The sequence below is a fragment of the Pectinophora gossypiella genome, chromosome 25, assembly GCF_024362695.1.
Source record: "Pectinophora gossypiella chromosome 25, ilPecGoss1.1, whole genome shotgun sequence".
In the NCBI taxonomy this organism is placed as follows: Eukaryota; Metazoa; Arthropoda; class Insecta; order Lepidoptera; family Gelechiidae; genus Pectinophora; species Pectinophora gossypiella.
Genome location: NC_065428.1, coordinates 3420685 through 3444424, shown reverse-complemented (window position 1 = coordinate 3444424; position 23740 = coordinate 3420685). Strand labels below are relative to the sequence as shown.

Genomic DNA, 23740 nt, shown 5'->3' with positions numbered 1-23740 from the left:
CAGACACCGCCTAATTTTATTTAAAGTTATATCCGTCATTTTCATATCCGTCGAAAAGGAAAGGGACGGTTAATTTTAGGAAGAATGAATGAATGAATGAATAACCCGGGCGAATCAAAAGGTACGTCCCTGGTATGCAATCCGTTTGACGTGCTGTCTACTTAACTGTGTCGGGTTATTGACAGATGTAAAATTTTTAGACGCTTGGTTTAGATTTGTGCTTAAAATTGACGTGTGTTCCATAAATTTTATGCTTGTCGATTACCCGTCCCTTTCCTTTTCGGCGGATAAGAAAATGACAGATATAACTTAAAATAAAATTAGATGGTATTTACAGGAATTAGCACCATTGGTTGGTTTATTTATATTATACAGGGTGTTAGTGAAATAGTAACGAAAACTTTGATGGGTGAATCAGACCATGATTCTGAGTTGATATCAGTGGAATTATTCGTCGTAAAAGTATGAAACTGAAAATAATTTAAAAAAACGCAAAAGAAAATCGTTAATTTTCCGAGAGGCCTGTGTGTACTTGTCCTTTATGTTTTACGTACAATAAAGATTTTTTGATTAATTGGTTGATTGTAATGTAGCTAAGAATAGACAAAGCCTCATTTGTCCTTTTCTACCAAGCCTGACAATTTTGTTTCTTAATAGAGAGGGTGGAAGAAGCGAAAGTGGTCTCTCAGAATCGTTGTAACATGGAATTCCATGGTCTCTGCACCACACACACACACATATACACACACAGACACGCACGCACGCACCCACGCACGCACGCACGCACAGACACCGACACCTACACCGACACCGACACCGACACCGACACCGACACCGACACCGACACCGACACCGACACCGACACCGACTCCGACACCGACACCGACACCGACACCGACACCGACACCGACACCGACACCGACACCGACACCGACACCGACACCGACACCGACACCGACACCGACACCGACACCGACACCGACACCGACACCGACACCGACACCGACACCGACACCGACACCGACACCGACACCGACACCGACACCGACACCGACACCGACACCGACACCGACACCGACACCGACACCGACACCGACACCGACACCGACACCGACACCGACACCGACACCGACACCGACACCGACACCGACACCGACACCGACACCGACACCGACACCGACACCGACACCGACACCGTCACCGACACCGCCACCGACACCGACACCGACACCGACACCGACACCGTCACCGACACCGACACCGACACCGCCACCGCCACCGACACCGACACCGACACCGAAACCGACACAGACACAGACACAGACACCGACACAGACACAGACACACACACATACACACATACGCTCGCACACACACATAAGATCACGCCTATTTTCAGTTGGATATTTTTTTCGATTATAAGTAAATATACACAGCGTATGTTTAAAGAAAAAATATCTCTCGAATATAGCAGAAGTAATAAATTATTATCACATTGAGATTGCTGAGATAGCAAATAGATTAAAAAATAATATTTAAAAAGCTAACAACAAAGCCTTAACGCGTTATTAATTGACTGGCCGCAAATAAAACGTGTTTCACAGCCATTAGCGGATATATTAAAAAGTAAATAAAAAAGGAGAAATACGAAAATGAATGTCTTTTTGTGCTATGTATTGTGCGATGTATTTAATAATTGTAACACAGGTGTCTTTTTCAATTATGTTAAAACAACATTACTTTATCAATTTTCTCAATTCTATTTGTTTATTTTTTTGTACAGACTATTTATTTATTCGTGCAAAACAGCAAACACAAGACGACATACAATTCATTATAAATAGAAAAACTCCAAATCATTACGCCGTTGGCATGTCACGGGCCTTTGGCGGCTCAATAGTAGCCCTGACACCAGGCTTGATGAGGTTGGTAATCCTCCTCAGAACCCACACGATAGAAGAAGACTTAATTTAAAATAACTTTCATACCGGATATTTCCGGCGAGCATGCATGAAAGCTTTGATGAGACTGGAAGAAGCGAGGATCATGTGTTAGTATCGTAGTAAAAAAAATCCATAGTCTCTGCCTACCCCAATGGGAAACAGGCGTGATGTTATGTATTTTGGACCATTAATTATGAGTTAAGGCTTATCACATTACATCATATTCATCTTGGGTCTTGGTATCAAAAGCGGCTGCAAGTTCTTTACTGACTTCTTATGACTCTGCTCACCCTATTAGGAAGTACGTGCTCTTCTCTTCTTACGTGTGGGTTGTGAGGTGGATTACCAACCTCATCAACCCTGGTGTCAGGGTTACTATTGAGCCGCCAAAGGCCCCTGACATGACTCATGTAACGACTACTTACTTACATCAGTAAGTAGTAACCGGGACCAACGGCTTAACGTGCCTTCCGAAGCACGGATCGTCTTACTTTCAAACAATCAGGTGATCAGCCTATAATGTCCTAACCAAACTAGGGATCACAAAATAATTTTTGTGATATTTCCCCACCGGGATTCGAACCCGGGACCTCCGGATCGTGAGCCTAATGCTCAACCACTGGACCACGGAGGCCGGAGTACGTGATTATAATGTACGTTATTTAAAAAAAAATACCCGATAGACTGTACCAAATAGAAAATTAGGGGTAGATACACAAAGCCCTACTTAATTGTCTTAAGTGATTCAAAAAGGGTTAAAAAAGGCATTTGAATAGCACACCTTTTATAAAATTGGTATTGTTTAAGTACAATAGCTTTACAAACCCTTTTTTTTTTTCGAAAAAAATAATGTTTATCGAATATCAACCCTATAGCTATTTGTATTAAAAGTGTTTTCTGAGTAGGGTTTGAAGCGCTTTGTTTAATCTTATTGTAGATTTTTTTATTGATTACTAGCTACCAATAATCACGCGTAGCGAAGACTGGATAAGAATCATACATACATAAACTCGCGCCTATTTCCCACCGGGGTAAGCAGAGACTACGGAATTCCATTTGCTTCGATCCTGATTTATCTTGCTTCCGTTTTATACACGCACGACGGTTCAGAGTAGATCGTACTGAATCAATATAAGAATCAGTTATAAAAAAATATATCTCTTTATTTAAGAGCTGCGCTCTTGTCGGTGGAGTAATCGCCTCCATTTTCATTACTCCATAGATAGGGCGTGTAGATCGGTGGTTGCCCCAATCGCCTAAAAAAAAAATAAAAAATATATATTTATCATATCAATATATTTTTTCATATATATCTTTTTAGTGAAATGGTAGGTAATTAAAAAAATAATAAACCGATATCAAAGTCTGTCAAATAAAAAGTAAAAAATAACAATTTTGTTGAATACAAACACAGTTACAGTTTTGTTGAGTTTTGTTTTGTTGTTTTTTTGTTTTTTTTTATTATTTTCTTTATTTCCTAATCTTAAGGCAGATAACACCAGAGCATTAGAGAAAACAATTTGATTAAGAAAAGCAGCCATGTCCGTTATTAAAGAGTTTTTACGATGGGAACATTCCCTGGAAAGGTACATCACAGGCGGTGAGCCATATCATCAACATCATCATCACCAGCCCATTAACGTCCCCACTGCTGGGGCACGGGCCTTCCCTATGGACGGATAGGGAGATCGGGCCTTAAACCACCACGCGGGCCCAGTGCGGATTGGTGGTTATTAACTACTGCTAATGCAGCCGGGACCAACGGCTTAACGTGTCTTCCGAAGCACGGAGGAACTCGAGATGAAAACTTTTTTTTGTGGTCACCCATCCTATGACCGGCCTTTGCAAAAGTTGCTTAACTTCAACAATCGCAGACCGAGCGCGTTAACCGCTGCGCCACCGAGCTCCTATCGTATATCGCCGTAAATAAAGTATATTGAAATACATTCATATAACCAAACGTACATAGGTAAACCAAAGGAAGTTCGTTAGACTTCGTTCTGTAAAAGATAAGGAAAAAAACCAAATATTTACTCGAAATCACACTGGATATATTCGTTAAAAAATAATAAGAGAACAATCAAACAGTGCCGGCTTACTGCGAGCGATGTAATTCCTTCGGCCTACACAGGGAAGTTTTTAATTTTAGATTAGATACACACGGCTCTTGGGAGACTCTAGCCATAGAGTAAGAAATAATACCTAGGCTAGGCTATGGCATTTGCTGAGGTGGAACCGTTTCGGCATACATTCATAATTGTATTATTTTCTTTTAATATGTGAGAACATTAGTATGTCGAATAAATATTTTTTTCTTTCTTTCTTCTAATACTACGTATAGAACGGCAACTCCCCGCTCCCCACTTCCCGCACCGGTCTTACTTTAGTCTTCAGTCGTATGGCGTCAAACATGACACAGATGCGCGTGTAAGATAATGTCAGTAGTGTCTGTGTAAAATGAGGTATTTTGTATGAAGTGTCCGAGGTGTGCTCTAGCCATAGAGGCGGCCAAAGAGCTCGCGTCAACAAACACTTCAAGACTAAGTCAGCAAATAAATAAATATCAATACCTATACCTAATATGAGGAGCTGGGTGGCGCAGCGCTTAATGCGCTCGGTCTGCGATTGTTGAAGTTAAGCAACTTTCGCAAAGGCCGGTCATAGGATGGGTGACCACAAAAAAAAAGTTTTCATCTCGAGCTCCTCCGTGCTTCGGAAGGCACGTTAAGCCGTTGGTCCCGGCTGCATTAGCAGTCGTTAATAACCATCAATCCGCACTGGGCCCGCGTGATGGTTTAAGGCCCGATCTCCCTATCCATCCATAGGGAAGGCCCGTGCCCCAGCAGTGGGGACGTTAATGGGCTGATGATGATGATGACCTATACCTAATATATACCTATTTTCTTGTTTCATACTTTTTAGAGCATGACTTTTTCCTGACACTTTTTGCGGAAGGTGAAGTATATACGTACAGCATATATCAACTCACTGCCACACACTCAGAAGATTTGTTTTAAATTCAGATTGGTTTACTCTTGACTTCGTTCTTCCACGAGGAGAAGAAGAGATCGACGGTAGAACGAGCTTACCCAGAAAATGCCTATTCACCCGTGATTTAAAGGACCCCAGGTTACAAGATACAGGAAAGACCGACGCCGGCAGCCCATTCCATTCCTTGGCTGTGCGCATTATGAAAGATGAAGCGAAGCGCTTGGTATAAATCTCTATAAGCGCATACTAAGACAAAACCGTCACACAGTAGTAGTCGGGTTTTAGTTTTTAAAATTATATTTATATTAGCTAGCCATTCTTGTCTGCAGTGTGTCGCATCTGTAAATTGAATTTTAATGATTCTTGTTGAATAAAAAGCGAGGGTTACTGGCGATTCAATTATCCCAGGCTGGTCAATCCATTAGCGTAAATTAAGTCAAGCCGAACCGAGCCGAGGTGAGCCGAGCCGATTTACATATGCATGTCAATATCGTCATGACAGGCTTAAGATGGACGATCTTAAGGTTATCCTTTTGTCGGCTTGGCGTGAAGTGGTAATTAAGCGGATGGATATCTCACCGTCCACTATTAGGGTTGTCAAAATTGTAGTCTTCTGCTGGAAAGAGAAGGAAAATATCCGTACAAGTAGGTAGCTAGATGCCATATGAAGCGAGAGGAAGAAAATCATGCGTTTACTTTGATTTATTTTGCACTGGTAATCCCGCTGCGCTTTTATTTAATGTATTTCCTATACCTAAAGGTTGCCTGGAAGAGAATGCCACCTTAGCAAAAAGGCTGCCTTTTGTACACTACTTGTCTCATTGTAGTCGTTTACGTGCAATAAACTCGCGCATATATCCAACCGGGCTAAGCACAAAATGGAATTGTATTTAAGTAGATTGAGAAAAGCTGCAGCAGTTTTAGGCAGATGAGACGTCTGTTATGTAAAAATTGATTTAAATTGATATAGGTGCTAATTCCTGTAAATAGCATCTAATTTTATTTTAAGTTATATCTGTCATTTTCTTATCCGCCGAAAAGGAAAGGGACGGGTAATTGACAAGCATAAAATTTATGGAACACACGTCAATTTTAAGTACAAATCTAAACCAACCGTCTAAAAATTTTACATCAGTCAATAACCCGACACATTCATTTACTCATTCTTCCTAAAATTAAGAGCTGTGAATCATCCGTCCCTTTCCTTTTCGACGGATATGAAAATGACGGATATAACTTAAAATAAAATTAGGCGGTGTCTGCAGGAATCGGGGCCATAATGTAATAATATCTTTATTTGTACTATTGAAGCCTTAAATATATGACAATATTTGTTTACATTACTTAAATTGATCAAAGTATAATAGGCTAGATTCCAACTATTCAAATCAGTAACTTTTTACTAAACGTCAAAACACGAAATTACTATAGAATTTGTATGAAAAAGCACTCTATGACGTCATAGAAAAATGTGATAAAATGCCGGACTTATTATTACGTTTTTCTTGATTAAAATTCACAAATAAGTTAAATAAATTAAAGATAATGTTTTTCGTTAGTTTTAGAGCTGTCTTTATTTAGTAAACAGAATTTCATAATTTATCGTGACCCTAGTACACGACCCAATTATGTTTACAAAAAGAAAATTAAATCGAAATAAATTCTAACTCGGACAGGACTTGAACCCGCATCTCTTGACCGTGTTAACTATTACACCACTAGGTCCTCGTCCTGTCCATTCGAAATTCTTTCGATCTATGTATCATCATTAAGCCGACGCTTAACTATAATGTTACCTACTGAAAAAATATATTTTTGAATTTGAATTTCTTGTATATTTTTTATGGTATTTTTTTTATTGTATTGTATTAATTGGTGATTCTGTTTGTCCACAGTGAGGCCTCTTTGGGTGCGTCTGCAGGGAGGCAAGCGCCCTCTGGTCGCGGGGCAGAGCACCGAGCTGGTGTGCCAAGCCGTCGGGGCCCGTCCGAAACCTACCATCACCTGGTGGAAGGGCGGCACCAAGCTGAAAACTTTCAGGGAGACTGTAAGTACATTTTACATGCTTGTTTGCTTCAGACAGCATTAACTACTTGGCCGGGCAAATGGGGAGCACAGGTCTGCGCGAATCTTGTGGTTATCTAGGTAAGTAAGTTTATAATATTTGAAACAATAAATCGACCCTGATGGGCCGATAGCGATAAGCGTTGAATGAGGGGAAATTGTCGACCACGCCGGCGGGTCGATATCGGGGTCCTGGAGGTATATAGTCGCCGTATGTGGCTGCAAGTTGGCTTCAAATATTTAATTCTCTCTGCCCTTTGGTTATATGCGTTATTATCGAGTAAGTAGAATCCAATGATAGGTATCGTAAAAACCTTAAAACGGCGTAATGTAGTAACAAAACGCGAGAACACAGTGAATGCGGTTTGTCGAAGTGAGTTTGGTGCGAGTTCAGATGGTTCCGAACATTCCGACATCAAATGCAGAAACAAGCGGCAAAGAAAGAGGGTAGATATGTTTGCTCTCAGAAAATTATGGATCTACCTGCTCCACTCCAATCTCATCAGTCATCCCGTGATCATGGCACTTGCAACAGTGTTGAAATATCGGGAGTCTCATATCCCTTATTAACGCGGTAAGAACCCGGTATGTGTTTTAATTACATGCGTTAACATCACATAACCTGTTTGACAGCCCCCGTGGGTCAGTGGATGAGCGTTAGTTTGAATCCCAGTGGAGATATAATCAGAAAAAATCCCTTTGTGATCCCTAGTTATCGACATACGGTAGTTATCGTAGTAGTGTGGGCGCGTTAAAAAAAAAAAAAAAAAAAAAAAAAAAAAGAGTTTATTTCGGACATGTTCCATAGTGGTTAGTAACAAGCAATAAACAACTTAATCTAGTGTTAGTAATAGAACGATAAAAATAAAAATAAAAATAAAATAACATTTACACACGACACGGCTCGACAATTATAAACAACAAGAAAACGTACACATTAACACAACACATTACTAATAAGCAGGTTCCCACCGCCTGGTCACCGGTATCTGCAAGTCCACTTCAGTATGTAAGCGCATCCAGTGGCCCAGCAGTGGGGAGTCCCACCTATCAGTCAACACGCTCAGAATGCCGTTTGAGCTGGAACGTAAGCGCCTCAATAGCGATGCACACCTCTTCCTAATAATTGCAAAGAAACAATCTGTATTGTGATCGGCAAACATTTTTGACGCACTGCAAAAACGCGGCAGCCCAAACAGCACCCTGAACGCGTTATTGTATTGAACTCTCAAGGCGCCGTTAAGCCGTTGGTCCCGGCTATTAGCCGTAAAAACACCTCCACCAACCCGCAATGGAGCAGCGTGGTGGACTATGCTCCAGTGGGACGTATATAGGCTGTTTATGTTATGTTATTTATGATCCCTAATTTGTATCTATCTCTCTTTATTTAAGCTGAGCTGAGCTAAGAGCTGCACTCTTGTCAGTGGAGTAATCGCGATTACTCCATAGATAGGGCGTGTAGAACTGTGGTTGCCCCAATCGCCTTCCGTTCCGCAGTACACCGACCAATTTCTCAATCGGTGATGTTCTAGCTAGAGCCCTACCAGAACCCATTTCCTCGGCCTCCAACCAGTACTGATACCGCTGCTGCCCGACATCTAGTTTGTATATAAATCTTCAATCCTTGCACATGTACAAATTCATTTCCTATACAAACACTGCTCTACTAAAATTCAAGATAAATCTGCATTTCAATGCTGCTACCACTGCATCGTGTATCTTCCATATTTTCTAGCCTAATTACCCTCTACAGACGACAGCACAATAGTCAGCTGTCATTGTAAGCCCGTGCCACAGAGCACGATACGAAATGAGGCCCAGCCGCTTCTAGAGGCGGTGTTAAAAAACAAAATTCCTAACCCATTCGTTAGAAGTTGTAGTAAGTCAACTATTTAAATTAGTTGGTTATTTTTTTAAATTCTAGATTAACCTCATGACTCTGAGAATTCCAGACACAGGTTTAAACAATGACGTTTGGATTATAAAAGAACATTCAGTTTTACGACTGTATGCTCAAAATATCGATATGAATAAGGACATACATATTACTTATTAAGACCATTGTACTGTGTTCATGCAAATAAACGATCTATCTATCTATTTATGATACATGTTAAAAAGGAAGTACATGGGTTTTGTAATCAACTTAGTTGAGGTATGAAGGCGTCGTTTAGTACGAGGCGTCAATCGAAGGTACCTGATTCGTTGGTAAAGTACCTATGCACTAGGTACATAACCGAAGTTTTATATTACAACTTATCAGCAAAAAACCAATAACCGCTACTCAATTGCCTATGCGATAAACGCAAAGTCAAAATAACGCAATCATTATGAAGTACGATTTTCTTGTCTAGTAGCGGCGAGGCACTATTTTGTTCCGTGCTCTATGGCCAGTGCAATTCACATGAAATTACTCGAAGCGATACGTTGTCGAGACATCGCTTGACAATCGGTTCTCGTTATAACCGCTACTTGTATCGTTTTAACGATTACTGAATTGTCGTTATTTGAGTATTTGATACTTACCTTGTTAAGGTTTTATTATGCTTTTCTCGTATTCATTAGTTTTAGATTGTTGTCGATAATATGCAAACAATAGTTGATTTTAAACGTATTCTTATTTGTTCCATTTACACTAGCGAATTACCAATTGCAAAGCAAAAGGAGGGTTATGTGTTTGACCGCTGTGTATGTATGTGTGTATGTGCGTCTTTTCCCTCCTAATTTCTAAACCTCTAATCAGAGGTCGTATGGTAAGCAAACTTTTAGGAAGAATTTACGGCTATTTCGGCTATCTCTTAAACATCACTATTAGCAAGAAATTCAGAGAAATATTTTCTTGTTTTGTATTTTTTAGAGCGTGGTTTTCCGTAGTCGGATTTTAGTTTTTAAAGTTTAATTGTTTTTTTAGTTAAATAAGCTAAACTAAAGGGAAGGGGCGCGTCACAGGAACTGTAACCTGGAACCTGACAGGGCAGTAACTGTCAGTACTATTCAGAGGCGGAACGTAACGTCGAAAAACATAACGGTTTCCGTGGTCCAGTGGTTGAGCGTTGGGCTCACGATCCGGAGGTCCTGGGGTCGAATCCCTTTGTGATCCCTAGTTTGGTAAGGACATTACTGGCTGGCCACCTGATTGTCCGAAAGTAAGACGATCCATGCTTCGGAAGGCACTTTAAGCCGTTGGTCTGGGTTACTACTTACTGATGTAAGTATGTAGTCGTTACATGAGCCATGTCAGGGGCCTTTGGCGGCTCAGTAATAACCCTGACGCTAGGGTTGATGAGATTGGTATTTCCCATCACAACCCACACGATAAGAAGAATATACCTCCGAATCGCATTCATTCATATTCCCCATCAATTCCTCTCAATCCCAGTAGTTTCCTCAGTAGGCAATAAAATTGTAGACTGACATGCAATAAAGGTATATCACTCCATTATCGAGAGTTTATATTACACCCGACACCCTGCCTCATAAACCAACGTTGAATTTGGTTTACGAGTACCCACGGTTGATAATGGATCGTACTAGGTGAAGTCATGAGCTATTGCTCATGATACATGATATTTCATGTACCCACTTTAGAACCCTGTCGCACTATCATATTTGACATTTATTAAGACTTACGGTTTAATTTATCAAAAAAGTTAATGTGACATGGTATCAAAGTGTATACATATTAGTACTCGTGACAGTACCTGGTTGACTTATCACGGTTATATTATGCTGAACTGAAACGTCATAGAAGGGAAGCTAGGAAGAGAAAAAGAAAGCGAAAGAGAGGAAGAGGAAGACCAAGAACAGCTTACATAGAACAGATTATACAGAAGGCGAACGTCGTGTCTTATAAGGAAGTGAAAAAAATGGCCTTTGATAGAAAAGCAAGGAGAATGTTATCGAAAAGAGCGTGACTCGAAAACTCGAAATAAATTTCACGATGTGAAGGAAAACATCGTGAGAAACCCACATTCCCGAGAAATGCATTTTCGGAGGTATATAACCTAACCTGTGTTGGACTGGATTTCCCTTCAGACAGGCAGTCGCTTCTGTAAAAAACCGGACCTGTCAAATCGTCTAGTTTTTGTTACGATATCACTAATATTATCACTGTATATATTACGGCCTCCGTGGTCTAGTGGTTTGAGCGTTAGGCTCACGATCTGGAGGTCCGGGTTCGATTCCCGATGGGGACATTGTCGAAATCACTTTTTGAGATTGTCCTTTGGTAAGGACTTTTCAGGCTTGAATCAAATGATTGGCGGGGTCGGTATCGGGGTCCTGAAGTGATTGGTGTCGAGAGCTGGTTGGCTGCCTCTATGGCTAGAGTAATCGGGTCGTCGGGATCGTATATTACGTCCTTCGGTAAACAGGCACAGAACACTTTTCATCACAAAAGTCGGAACTTCCGAATAAGGCCACATTGAAACAATGCATCTGAAGAATAATATGGGAAATTGACTTAATTATATAAAAATAATTGAATTTGAAGCGTCAATATTAAGAATCGTAATCATAAACAGCCTATGTACGTCCCACTGCTGGGCACAGGCCTCCCCTCAATCAACCGGAGAGGGTATGGAGCATACTCCACCATGCTGCTCCACTGCGGGTTGGTGGAGTGGATAGTTTGAATAATTCCCCTCAGTATGTGTTACGATGATACTAACAACCTGTATAAATATAAAAATGCGAAGAAACATTTCTTCGCATTTTTAATAAATTATTATTATTATTTTATTTACATAAATATGAAAGTTAAGAATATAGTAATTTATATAAATAAAAATTATCTTTTATAGGTACAGTCATGAGCAATATAATGTACCCACTTTAGGACTCTGTCGCACTAACATATTTGATATTTAGTGAGACTTACAGTTCAATTTGTCTAAAAAGTTAATGTGACGTGGTACCAAAGTGTATACATATTAAAGCTCGTGACTGTACTACGTACAGATTCATGATTATTAGAAGTTATTTAACTGAAAACATTATTTTTAGGTTTTCGAACCTCAAAAAGAAAAACGTAACTTCATTTTTTTTTAATCTTTACACAAAGTGAGCATGTTAAATCAATTTATATACGGTCCTACTACAAACCTTTTACCCCAATCAAATTACGTCAGTCGTTCATTCATAATACTCTAATGAGTAACAATGTATTTCATTTCCTCTAGTATTATGTTATTTCGTTACCTTTGTTACTTTTGTCATTGTTGGGTTTTTTATTTGTCCCAATGACACAGTCTATTTGGATATTGGTTCGGCCTTTTACGAGGTACATTGTCCGTTAATATCTTAATGCTCATTTATTATTGACCGGGACGAAAATAGAAGCTTAGAATCTAATGTTTACATACGTACATGCATGCACACACAAAACAAGTAAATAGGTTCGATAACAATAGGGTTGGGAAAAGATAATACATAACATAAACGGCCTATACAGGGTGTTAGTGACATCGTAACGAAAACTTTGAGGGGTGGTTCAGGCCATGATTCTGAGTTGATATCAAGTAGAAATTTCCGTCGCAAAAGTATGGATTGGAAAATAATTAAAAAGAAAAGAAAAATTTTCATGAATTTTTGACACGAAATTCCGCTTGATATCAACTCAGAATCATGGTCTGAACCATCCCCCTCAGTATTCGTTACGGTGTCACTAACACCCATACCTACTTATATGGCTACCGCATATACTTGTACGGGGTATAAGTGTCATCGTAACGAATACTGAGAGGGATGATTAATCTGATTATTCTGAGTTAATATCAAGTAGAATTTTCCATCGCAAAAGTATAGAATTGAAAATAATTTTAAAAAACTAAAAAAAATCATGAATTTTGCGACGGAAAATTCCACTTGATTTTAACTCAGAATCATGGTCTGAATCAACCCCCTCAGTATTCGTTACGATGTCACTAACACCCAGTATACGTCCCACTGCTGGGCACAGGGCTCCCCTCAATCAACCGGAGGGGGTATGGAGCATACTCCACCACGCTGCTCCAATGCGGGTTGATGCAGGTGTTTTTACGGCTGATAGTAACGTGCCCTCCGAAGCACGGAATCCTCTTACTTTTTCGAAAAATCAGGTGATTCAAGCCTGAAAAGTCCTTACCAAAGGACAATCTCACAAAGTGATTTCGACAATGTCCCCATCGGGAATCGAACCCGGACCTCCAGATCGTGAGCCTAACGCTCAAACCACTAGACCACTGAGGCCGTAATATATACAGTGATAATATTAGTGATATCGTAACAAAAACTAGACGATTTGACCGGTCCAGTTTTTTACAGAAGCGACTGCCTGTCAGAAAGGAAAACCAGCCTAACACAGGTTAGGTTACATACCTCCGAAAATGCATTTCTCGGGAATGTGGGTCTCTCACAATGTTTTCCTTCACATCGTGAAATTTATTTCGAGTTCATCATCATCATCAAGGTAAAAGCCTAGCTCTTGTCGGTGTGATTCTCCTTTCCTTTCTATCAAAGGCCCTTTTATTTACTTCCTTATAAGACACGGCGTTCGCCTTCTGTAAAATCTGTTCCATGTAAGCTCTTCTTGGTCTTCCCCTTCCTCTCTTTCCTTCTAGCTTCTTGTCTATGATGTTTCAGTTCAGCATATAACCGTGATAAGTCAACCAGGTACGGTCACGAGTACTAATATGTATACACTTTGATACCATGTCACATTAACTTTTTTGACAAATTAAACCGCAAGTCTTAATAAATGTCAAATATGATAGTGCGACAGGGTTCTAAAGTGGGTACATGAAATATCATGTATCATGAGCAATAGCTCATGACTTCACCTAGTACGATCCATTATCAACCGTGGGTACTCGTAAACCAAATTCAACGTTGGTTTATGAGGCAGGGTGTCGGGTGTAATATAAACTCTCGATAATGGAGTGACATACCTTTATTGAATGTCAGTCTACAATTTTATTGCCTACTGAGGAAACTACTGGTATTGAGTGGTATTGATGGGCGAATATGAATGAATGCGTTACGGAGGTATATTCTTCTTATCGTGTGGGTTGTGATGGGAAATACCAATCTCATCAACCCTAGTGTCAGGGTTATTACTGAGCCGCCAAAGGCCCCTGACATGGCTCATGTAACGACTACATACTTACATCAGTAAGTAGTAATCCAGACCAACGGCTTAACGTGCCTTTCGAAGCACGGATCATCTTACTTTCGAACAATCAGGTGATCAGCCTGTAATGTCCTAACCAAACCAGGGATCACAAAGTGATTTTCGTGATATGTCCCCACCGGGATTCGAACCCGGGGTCTCCGGATCGTTAGCCCACCGCTCAACCACTGGACCACGGAGGCCGGAGTATGCCACCTATTATTATTTCTCTTTCGTTATTAAGCAGTCATTACACTAACCAATACACCCAGACCGATGCGTCAAAGTCACATCGAGATCGGGAAAATCGACGCTATTACACTAGTTCGACATCGTGGTTACCATGGTTACGCCCAACCAACTCGCTCGAGATCGTGGTTACCATAGTTACGCCCCACCAACTTGCTTTCAGACTTCACGATCCTGATCGCTGCACTCGTGACTTTGACGCATCTGGCAGGATGGCTTTCTTATTCGACCCACTAGAGTCGATTAATTATTTTCAATATTATCCGCCCGAGCCGAGGATCGCGCCCAACTGGGCACCCTCAGGCCTGTTGTCTTCTCTCCATTTATCTGGCTAAGTAGTTAATGCCATTTGCAGCAAATCTACGATAAGTCACGTCAAGAAAAAAATGGCAGGACGGATTGACAAATGTAATATATCTTATATGGAATGCTGATTATTTTCTGTCTCTCTCCAACAGAGCTCAACAGACGGCAACGTTACCAGCAGCATCCTGACATTTGTACCGGCAATAGAAGACGCGGGGCGAGTGTTGTCTTGCAGAGCTGCTCAGCCTACCCTGGATGGGATAGCGCATGAAGATGGATGGAAGCTGGAGATACAACGTGAGTAACTTTTTTTCACGACAACATAACAACTTCTCTATATTCCAGTTGAGGTATCAGGGTATATCCATAGCCGTACCATATACTACTATACCATATCCATAGATGAACCAAGTACCCACACCTCACCGAGCTTTCTAGACCAACTTCCCGACGACCCGATTACTCTGGCCATAGAGGCAGCCAATCAGCTCGCGACACCAAACACTTCAGAACCCCATTACCGACTCCGCCAGCGTGGACGACGATTTTCCTCATTCAGCGCTTATCGCTATCGACCCACTAGGATCGATTAATTCTTTCAAATATTCTTCCTCTCAGACGACGCCCTGAGCCGAGGTTCGCGCCCAACTGGGCACCCTCAGGCCTTTTGTCCTAAACTTTGTACCGGGTGAGAGCCCTCAGCGCTCCCCATTTGTCCGGCCATATAGTTAATGCCTTCTGCGGCAAGACTACAATAAGTGTCGTCCTAAAAAATCAAGATCCACGCGTTACGATGTCACTAACACCCTGTATAGTTAAGTGTGTTAGTAGGTAAGTTAGTCCAAAAATAATTACTAAGAAAATACATTATTTCACAGATCTACCAGTAGCAAAACTGGAGCTGGGTGCCAATCTTGACGCCAACAAGGTGGTGGAGGGATCTGACGTGTACCTCGACTGCAGGGTGCGAGCCAATCCCTGGCATAACCATGTCTACTTCAGTCACAATGTAAGTAATATACGTATTGAACTTTGGTTTAGTTTGGTGGGTTCATGACTTCAAACATCGACGGCGCTTAGAGCTTGAATAATGCAAATAGTCGATTAATTTCTTAAGTTCAAAATTATATACTTATTCGATATGGAAAATTGTACAATAACATTGATTCATCGATTATAATATCAATCAAGTTTTAAATATAATCGACACCAGCGCCACTAACGTTACTAATAATTTATGTTAATTCAATTACCCTGAGCTCTTTGAGCATTCTACTGCAATCAATCCTAATTAAACCGATCCAATTGTTTTGACCTCGAGAACAAAATCCCGAAAAGATATAAAATGAAAACAATGTTCTTAAAACTTTAGAACTGTGTCCAATAAATAATGGAGTCCACGGACAAAAAGTACATAAATCAAAATCAGAAGAAGAAGCCGACACTGATGGACACCCAAAAAAGTCTGACGTATTTTCCTTTAAATTAATTGGATTCTACATTTAGAGCATTCAGTTGCAAAATAAAATTATGTTCTCGTTTGATTAATTACGTGATAGTTTGACAATAAACAATTTCAACTAAAAGTAGGTGACGTTTTTAATTCAAGCTCACTTTTTAATTCAAGTTTGGGTTGGTAGGCAATATAATTAAGTACCTACATTAAAGACTATATCGCAAAGTGACTAAACATCATCTCACCTAGATCTTACCTCTATATTAACTTCGTCGCAACATAATCGCATAAAAATAGGTATTAGTTTAAAAAGTAAAACCCAACTACGAAAAAAAACGCCCAAAAAAGTAATAAAGAAGAAAATAGGTATATTTCTCTGAAATTCTTCCGAATAGTGAAGTTTAGGTGATAGCCGTGGTAAGCAAATTCTTAGAAATGACTTTCTGCTTATATTAATGCTAATAATAATTTACCTTCCTCACTCAGGGAGTAATAGTGAAGCCCGGGCCAGGGGTCCTCCTAGCCAACCAGAGCCTGGTACTACAGAGAGTGTCCAGGAAGGCCGCTGGGGCATACGTGTGCACCGCCCGGAATAGCCTGGGAGATGGCTCTAGTGAGAGACTCATATTGGATGTCAAGTGTAAGTAGTTTCTCAGGGGTACGGAGATTCCTTTAGGGGTACGATGACTTCCTCAGCGGTACAGAGACTTCCTTAGGGGTACACAGATTTCCTCAGGGGTTCGCAGACTTCCTCAGGGGTACGCTGACTTTCTCAGGGGTACTGAGCCTTCCTCAGGGAAAAGAATGTTCAGGGGTACTGGGATTTTCTCAAGGGTTCTGCTAGCCAACTAAACCTACTGTTAGAATGATAAGAATCGATCGACTTAATCTCGACTGATACATCACTATGCTAATGAACGTCACAACACTAGCTTACGTACTTTGACAGATCGAATTCTTACCGCACGTTGGGGCTACTGTAAAATGTTATCTTTATTGAAATATAATTACTAATTGTACTGAACTGGTCGTTCTGGTTCATACTACCTACATGCCATATATTTTTTCATAGGTGTATATATTTTTTTACTTTTATTTTAACAGCCTCTGTGGTCTAGTGGTTAGAGCGTTAGGCTCACGATTGGGACATTTCCGAAATCACTTTGTTTGACTATCCTTTGTTTGGTAAGGACTTTTCAGGGCTTGAATCACCTGATTCTCTGAGAAATTAATATGAATCCGTGCACGAGGGCACGTTAAGCTGGTTGTCCTGGATATTAGCCGTAAAAACACTTCCGTAGTGGAGCAACTTGTTGGAGTAAGCCCCATACCCCCTCCGGTAGAATTGATGGGAGGCCTGTGCCCAGCAGTGGGACGTATATGGGTTGTTTATGTTATGTTTATTTTCTGTATACAGATTCCCCGACTTGCAAGTCTTCGCAACCAACAGTGATGAGGGCAGCAAGAGGGGAAGTCATAGAAATAGAATGTGATCTGGACGCCAATCCCAAGGTAAGAATATAACAGTATTTTACTTAAAAAAAAATCTAAGTCCCTGTGCCGAGGTCTTTCTAGCAGCTGCTTTTCCCCGGCTGTACAGGCTGTGAGAAGCTGCAGTAGTTTTAGGCGGATGAGACGTTCGTTATGTAAAAAAATACGATTCAAAGTGTAACTATGTTACCTGCTGAATAAAGATATTTTGGAATTTGAATTTGAATATCTAGTTATTTGAAATACTCACAAGTTTGATTACACTTTCATGGATTTGGATAAGAAATGTAGATAAAATATAAACTACATATTCGCCATATAGTCACTGTGTGGTTCACTGGCTTGATTCTCAAACGAAGAATACCGGTTCGAACTTCGGTACTTCAGGTACCGGACTTGCATCTGGAACTTATTAATTCATCTTAAATGCAGTTTTCACTAACACAGTTGGCTCGACCATTTTAGACGGCGATACGGCTCATCCCATATCACATTGGTCTAACAGAAAGCTCGGTGAGATGTGGGTACTTAGTTCATCGTGCGATGGTGTGACTTCACCCACTCTTCGCTAGCTATGTTTAAGTGTACAATAAGTCACGACAAAAAAATAAGTTAAATTTTGTTTGAGACAATCATTTCATCTTAATTATAAAAGTTGAAACTGACTGACACAATTCAACTGACAATTCAAACAGCTGACTGACTTCGAATATTCAAAATTTTGCACAAAGCGCCTTCTGACAAACACTTAGAAAGGATTTTACAAAATTCAACCTTTGGGAACACAAAACAGATTACGTGCAAGACAGTTTGTCATTAATAAAATATTTTCAACTAAGAGTAAGGTCACACACTACGCTTTATCCGTTGCGACGCCTGACGATTTAGCCAAATTGCAAAAGATTAAGAAAAATGAACCGTGACAGTGTTAAAAATGTATCGATTTGACATAACGGGGGTTTTAAAAGCCCACTTATAAGCAATTCATAAAATCAATATTTTAATTTGACATTTGCGAATATATAAGTAAGTGCGCAATATAAGAGAAATATCAAATAGTAATAGTTAATTAGTGGAGGAGCTCGGTGGCGCAGCGGTTAACGCGCTCGGTCTGCGATTGTTGAAGTAAAGCAACTTTCGCAAAGGCCGGTCATTGGATGGGTGACCACAAAAAAAAGTTTTCATCTCGAGCTCCTCCGTGCTTCTGAAGGCACGTTAAGCTGTTGGTCACGGCTGCGTTAGCAGTCGTTAATAACCATCAATCCGCACTGGGCCCGTGTGGTGGTTTAAGGCCCGATCTCCCTACCCATCCATAGGGAAGGCCCGTGCCCCAGCAGTGGGGACGTTAATAGGCTGATGATGAATAGTTTTTAATAATTATGTCGATTGACCGATAACGCGCCGTTGTTCTACAAATAAATTACAAAGACATACCACACGATGCGTTGCGATGTTATAAAATACGTTATTTTTATAGCACAATAAGAACATTATAACGTACGTACCTACATTATACATCGAAATCGTTAAAACGACGCAACGAAGCAACCACTCCAGTGTAGACTTTCTGATTTGCCGCTCGCCTGAAATCTAAAGTTGTTAGACAGAAAATAAATTACATGAGAAATTATAAATTTTCCTCAGAACCTACAATAACGACATTAAAATCGTCAGATTTTAGGTATCCATTCAATATCAATATAAGCCCATTTTGTTATTTTACATTATATTCTGGACTTGTCTTCGAAATACTGGGATTTACTTAAATTGACAAAGAGACTCATGAATTTCAGATTTATTGAATAACCCTTTAACAAAACTATTGTATATTTAATAAATTATTTCTTTACGTTCGAAATATTTATATTCATTCTTCATTCCTTTGCTTTATTTCATTCATTCGTTTGTTTATTTGCATCATATTATGTACATTATATAAAAGGTATTTAATGTAAATATAGATCAGTTACCCCAATATGGCATTGCAAATTGACATTGTAATTGTATATAACATATTGGTTTACTTAAGATTGTGAAAATAGGACTGTACTCTTTATAAAAAAGGTTTATTATAAAGTTACTGATTATTTAGAAGGAACTGATATTAGGCAGCAAAATTACTAAATTGAATAACAATAGTTTATGTTTTTTTCTTACAAGAACATCTAGGGCCCTGTGCCGAAATTTTTCTGCAGATTGTTTTCCCCGGCGGTACAGGTTGTGAGAAGCTGCAGTAGTTTTAGGCGGATGAGACGTTCGTTATGTAAAAAATGGCGATTCAAACTGTGACTATGTTACCTGATAAATAAAGATATTTTTGAATTTGATTTTTTGGAGATGATGATGTATTTTATTTGTTCTCAGGAGCCAATGTCATACCACTGGTGGTTCAACAGTTCAGCTCATAGCAAACATGAACTCACCACCACATCTACCATGAACGCAGCTCAAAATATGCAAGGTAATATATGCCTTTTTATTTTAAAGTTTAATGTCATATTCACTTGTAATGTGCCCTAGCCAAATTGCAATCGATTATGACAGTAATAAAAATGTATGAGGTTGACATGTCACCTTATATCAATCTCATACATTTTTATCACTATTACTGTTAGCGGCTGTTGTGTGTTACTGTTTCAGGGGAGGTCTATGCCCAGCAGTGGGACGTCCATGTTTATGATTTATGATGACTGTTAACGAAGTTGCAAACGATTATGACAATAAAAAGTGACTGTAATAAAAATGTATGACATTGACATGTCACCTTATATCAATCTCATACATTTATATCACTTTTAATGTTAGCGATGTTGCAATCGATTATGACAATAGACAGTGGCAGTATTAAAAATGTATGGAATTGACATGTCACCTTTTGTCAATCTCATACACTTTTACCATTGTCACTATCCATTTTTTCCTCATTCAGCGTTTATCGCTATAGACCCACTAGAGTCGATTAAATCTTTCAAATATTATCGCCTCAGACGACGCCCTGAGCCGAGGTTCGCGCCCAACAGGGCACCCTCAGGCCTGTTGTTTTAAACGTTGTACCGGGTGAGAGCCTTCAGCGCTCCCCATTTGTCCGGCCAAGTAGTTAATGCAATCTGCGGCAAATCTACAATAAGTCACGTCAAAAAAAAGGATGTAACGGATAACATTATTGAGTAAATATTTATTTTTCCCAGGGTCATTTCTGTATATGGTGAACACTTCAGCTGACTACGGGTGGGTGCAATGCTCCGGAACCAACTCAGTGGGGAGACAGTCCAAACCTTGCTTGTTCCACATTCTACCTGCAGGTATGTATAGTGGAATTTTCCGTCTCAAAGGTATGGAACTGAAAATAATAAAAAAAATCATGATTTTTTCGACAAGAAATTCCACTTGATATCAACTCAGAATCATGGTCTGAATCATCTCCCTCAGTATTCGTTACGGTGTCACTAACACCCTGTATAAATATGTTGTAAATTAAAAAGTAAAATCAAGCAAATTAGTTTCTAATTATCAAAAAAAAAAATACAAAAAAAACACAAAATAAAATTAAAGCACATAATAACGGGTTCTTACCGCGTTTAATGGTCACAGTGTCGAAATATCGGGAGTCTCATATCCCCATTTAAACGCGGTAAGAACCCGTTATTATGTGCTTTAATTATGATAATAACCGCGTAAACTTAAAACAATGTATACACAAAATAAAAAACCACAGTTACTTACGTCCCTATATTATATTTTTTAAATACCTTTTTTTAGGTAATTTTATTGTCCTGTCAAAAAAGCCTACTCAATGAGGGACTTTCCAAGCTACGTTCCTGAAAAATAATATAGATGGCGCTGTAAAGATTTACCTTCGTTTAAACTTCTAATTTCATGGATAACAGACATATGCATCTTTTATACATTGTTTTAAGTTTACGCGGTTATTATCATAATTAAAGCACATACTGGCCCCGATTCCTGCAGACATCTCTTAATTTTACTTTAAGTTATACCTGTCATTTTCTTATCCGCCGAAAAGGAAAGGGACGGATGATTGACAGCTCTTAATTTTAGGAAGAATGAGTAAATAAATGAATAACCCGGGCGAATTTTTAGACGGTTGTTTTAGATTTGTGCTTAAAATTGACGTGTGTTCCATAAATTTTATGCTTGTCGATTACCCGTCCCTTTCCTTTTCGGCGGATAAGAAAATGACAGATATAACTTAAAATAAAATTAGATGGTATTTACAGGAATTAGCACCAATAACGGGTTCTTACCGCGTTTAAATGGGGATATGAGACTCCCGATATTTCGACACTGTTGCAAGTGCTATGATCACGGGATGACTGATGAGATTGGAGTGGAGTAGTAGTAGTGTTAATGCTAAGTGTTGAAATATCGGGAATCGGGAGTCTCATATCCCCATTTAAACGCGGTAAGAACCCGTTATTATGTGCTTTAAATATGCATCTTTTATCTTTGTTTTTGGGTACAAATGATGACCCTCTTCATTACACCCATTATTATTCTGATCAAAATAAAGAGAAGCAATATGGGTAGCAAAACAATTCCGTACATAATGTGATCTAAATATCAGCTTCTGCCATTACATTGTATTTTTTGAATAATTATGTACCCGAGTAATGAGAAAATAGGTAATTATCACGTTAAAGCTATACAGCGCCATCTATATTGTTTTTGGTGAACGTAGCCTGGAAAGTTCCGCATTGAAAACTAATTAATAAGCGATAGTACAAGAAGAAAGAAAGAAAGTATTTATTAAAAAAAAAAAAGAAACAATAGAGAGACAGAAACAACTTTGAGTTTTTTTTTTCTTACAGATAAACCATCGACCGTGAAAGCATGCGAAATAACGAATGTCACTTACGACTCTCTGACACTGAACTGCACGCCTGGCCACGACGGAGGGATCAGGCAGTCATTTCAACTACAGGTATTTTTTTTTATATAAAGACAATCGACCCATCCCAAACATACCTGGGGCGATTCGCAGTGCTACACTCCAACAGTGGTGGATTTGCAACATGGTCCGAACCACCTGCGGTCCGAAACGATTAGACCCATTCCTTGACATGGAAATTAGTGACATTAATGCTAAAATCGAATTTTCTAAATGATTTCGTTCGTTTTTCACTCAACAGTTCATTCACTAACAACACAGTGAATTATATTCTCTTTGTCTCACCACGGATAGGAAACCTTAATGCGATTTAAGAGCAATGTTTTTCAGGAACATTGAATTTCAGAAGTTTTAGGAATGAATAAAATATAACCCTGTACGTAAATATAGTGCTTACTTGAAAGCATACTTAAACACACGTTTTAAAAATTCAAATCGTAGCGCCTTTGCTTTTAAACCAGATATTGCCTTTCAACTTGTCACACTATGGTTTTCTTCTGTGTTATGTGGTGTAAGATCCATACTAATATTATTTTATAAGAAATAGAAATAAAAAAAAATAAGCGTAAGCGACGGAAATCAACTCAGAATCATAGTCTGAATCATCCCTCAAAGTTTTCGTTACGATATCACTAACACCCTGTATAATGCGAATTAAGAATTTGAAATTGGAATTTAAAATAACTTTTTTCTTTTCAGGTCTTCGACATGGGCACAGGAGGTCTCCTTCGGAATGTGAGCAACGATGAACCAGAATTCGAAGTATCTGGTCTATCGTCGAGTAACTCCTTAGCGGTGCTAGTCAGGGCTTTCAATAGAAAGGGAGCGAGCGAACCTCTTACGCTCACTTCCAGCTTGCTTAAGTACCCTGAGCGACATACCGGTAAGTTTAAGCGTAAGCTTAAGCGATTTAGCCTTTAATAATAATAATTGTGTCCATTTTATCAATATTGGTCAAGCAGGCGCTATAGTCCCCCACAACTCCAGTGAGTAATCGTTACATGAGCCATGTCAGAGACCTTTGGCGGTTCAATCATAACCCTGACACCAGGGTTGATGAGGCTGGTTTTCCACCTCACAAAACACACGATAAGAAGAAGAAGAACAGATAGGTCTAGTCAAATAGACCTCATTACGCTGGCATTGTTTCTACCCTAGATTGCCAGCAAACTATTCCAAATTAG

General features: G+C 39.5%; 1 protein-coding gene and 1 long non-coding RNA gene across 3 annotated transcripts in view; one reads left to right on the top strand and one right to left on the bottom strand.

Moving 5' to 3' along the window:
• The window catches only part of LOC126378245 (uncharacterized), a 380400-nt gene that overhangs the window by 317423 nt on the left and 39237 nt on the right, over positions 1 to 23740 (bottom strand). The window lies entirely within an intron of this gene.
• The window catches only part of LOC126378048 (titin-like), a 795425-nt gene that overhangs the window by 757390 nt on the left and 14295 nt on the right, over positions 1 to 23740 (top strand). For both annotated transcript variants that reach the window (XM_050026148.1, XM_050026147.1), the window contains 9 exons: positions 6830 to 6981; positions 14853 to 14997; positions 15579 to 15709; positions 16643 to 16796; positions 17574 to 17668; positions 20012 to 20108; positions 20836 to 20949; positions 22477 to 22589; positions 23256 to 23439. In XM_050026148.1, the coding sequence (XP_049882105.1) occupies positions 6830 to 6981; positions 14853 to 14997; positions 15579 to 15709; positions 16643 to 16796; positions 17574 to 17668; positions 20012 to 20108; positions 20836 to 20949; positions 22477 to 22589; positions 23256 to 23439 (1185 nt within the window). The remainder of the gene's footprint in view (positions 1 to 6829; positions 6982 to 14852; positions 14998 to 15578; positions 15710 to 16642; positions 16797 to 17573; positions 17669 to 20011; positions 20109 to 20835; positions 20950 to 22476; positions 22590 to 23255; positions 23440 to 23740) is intronic.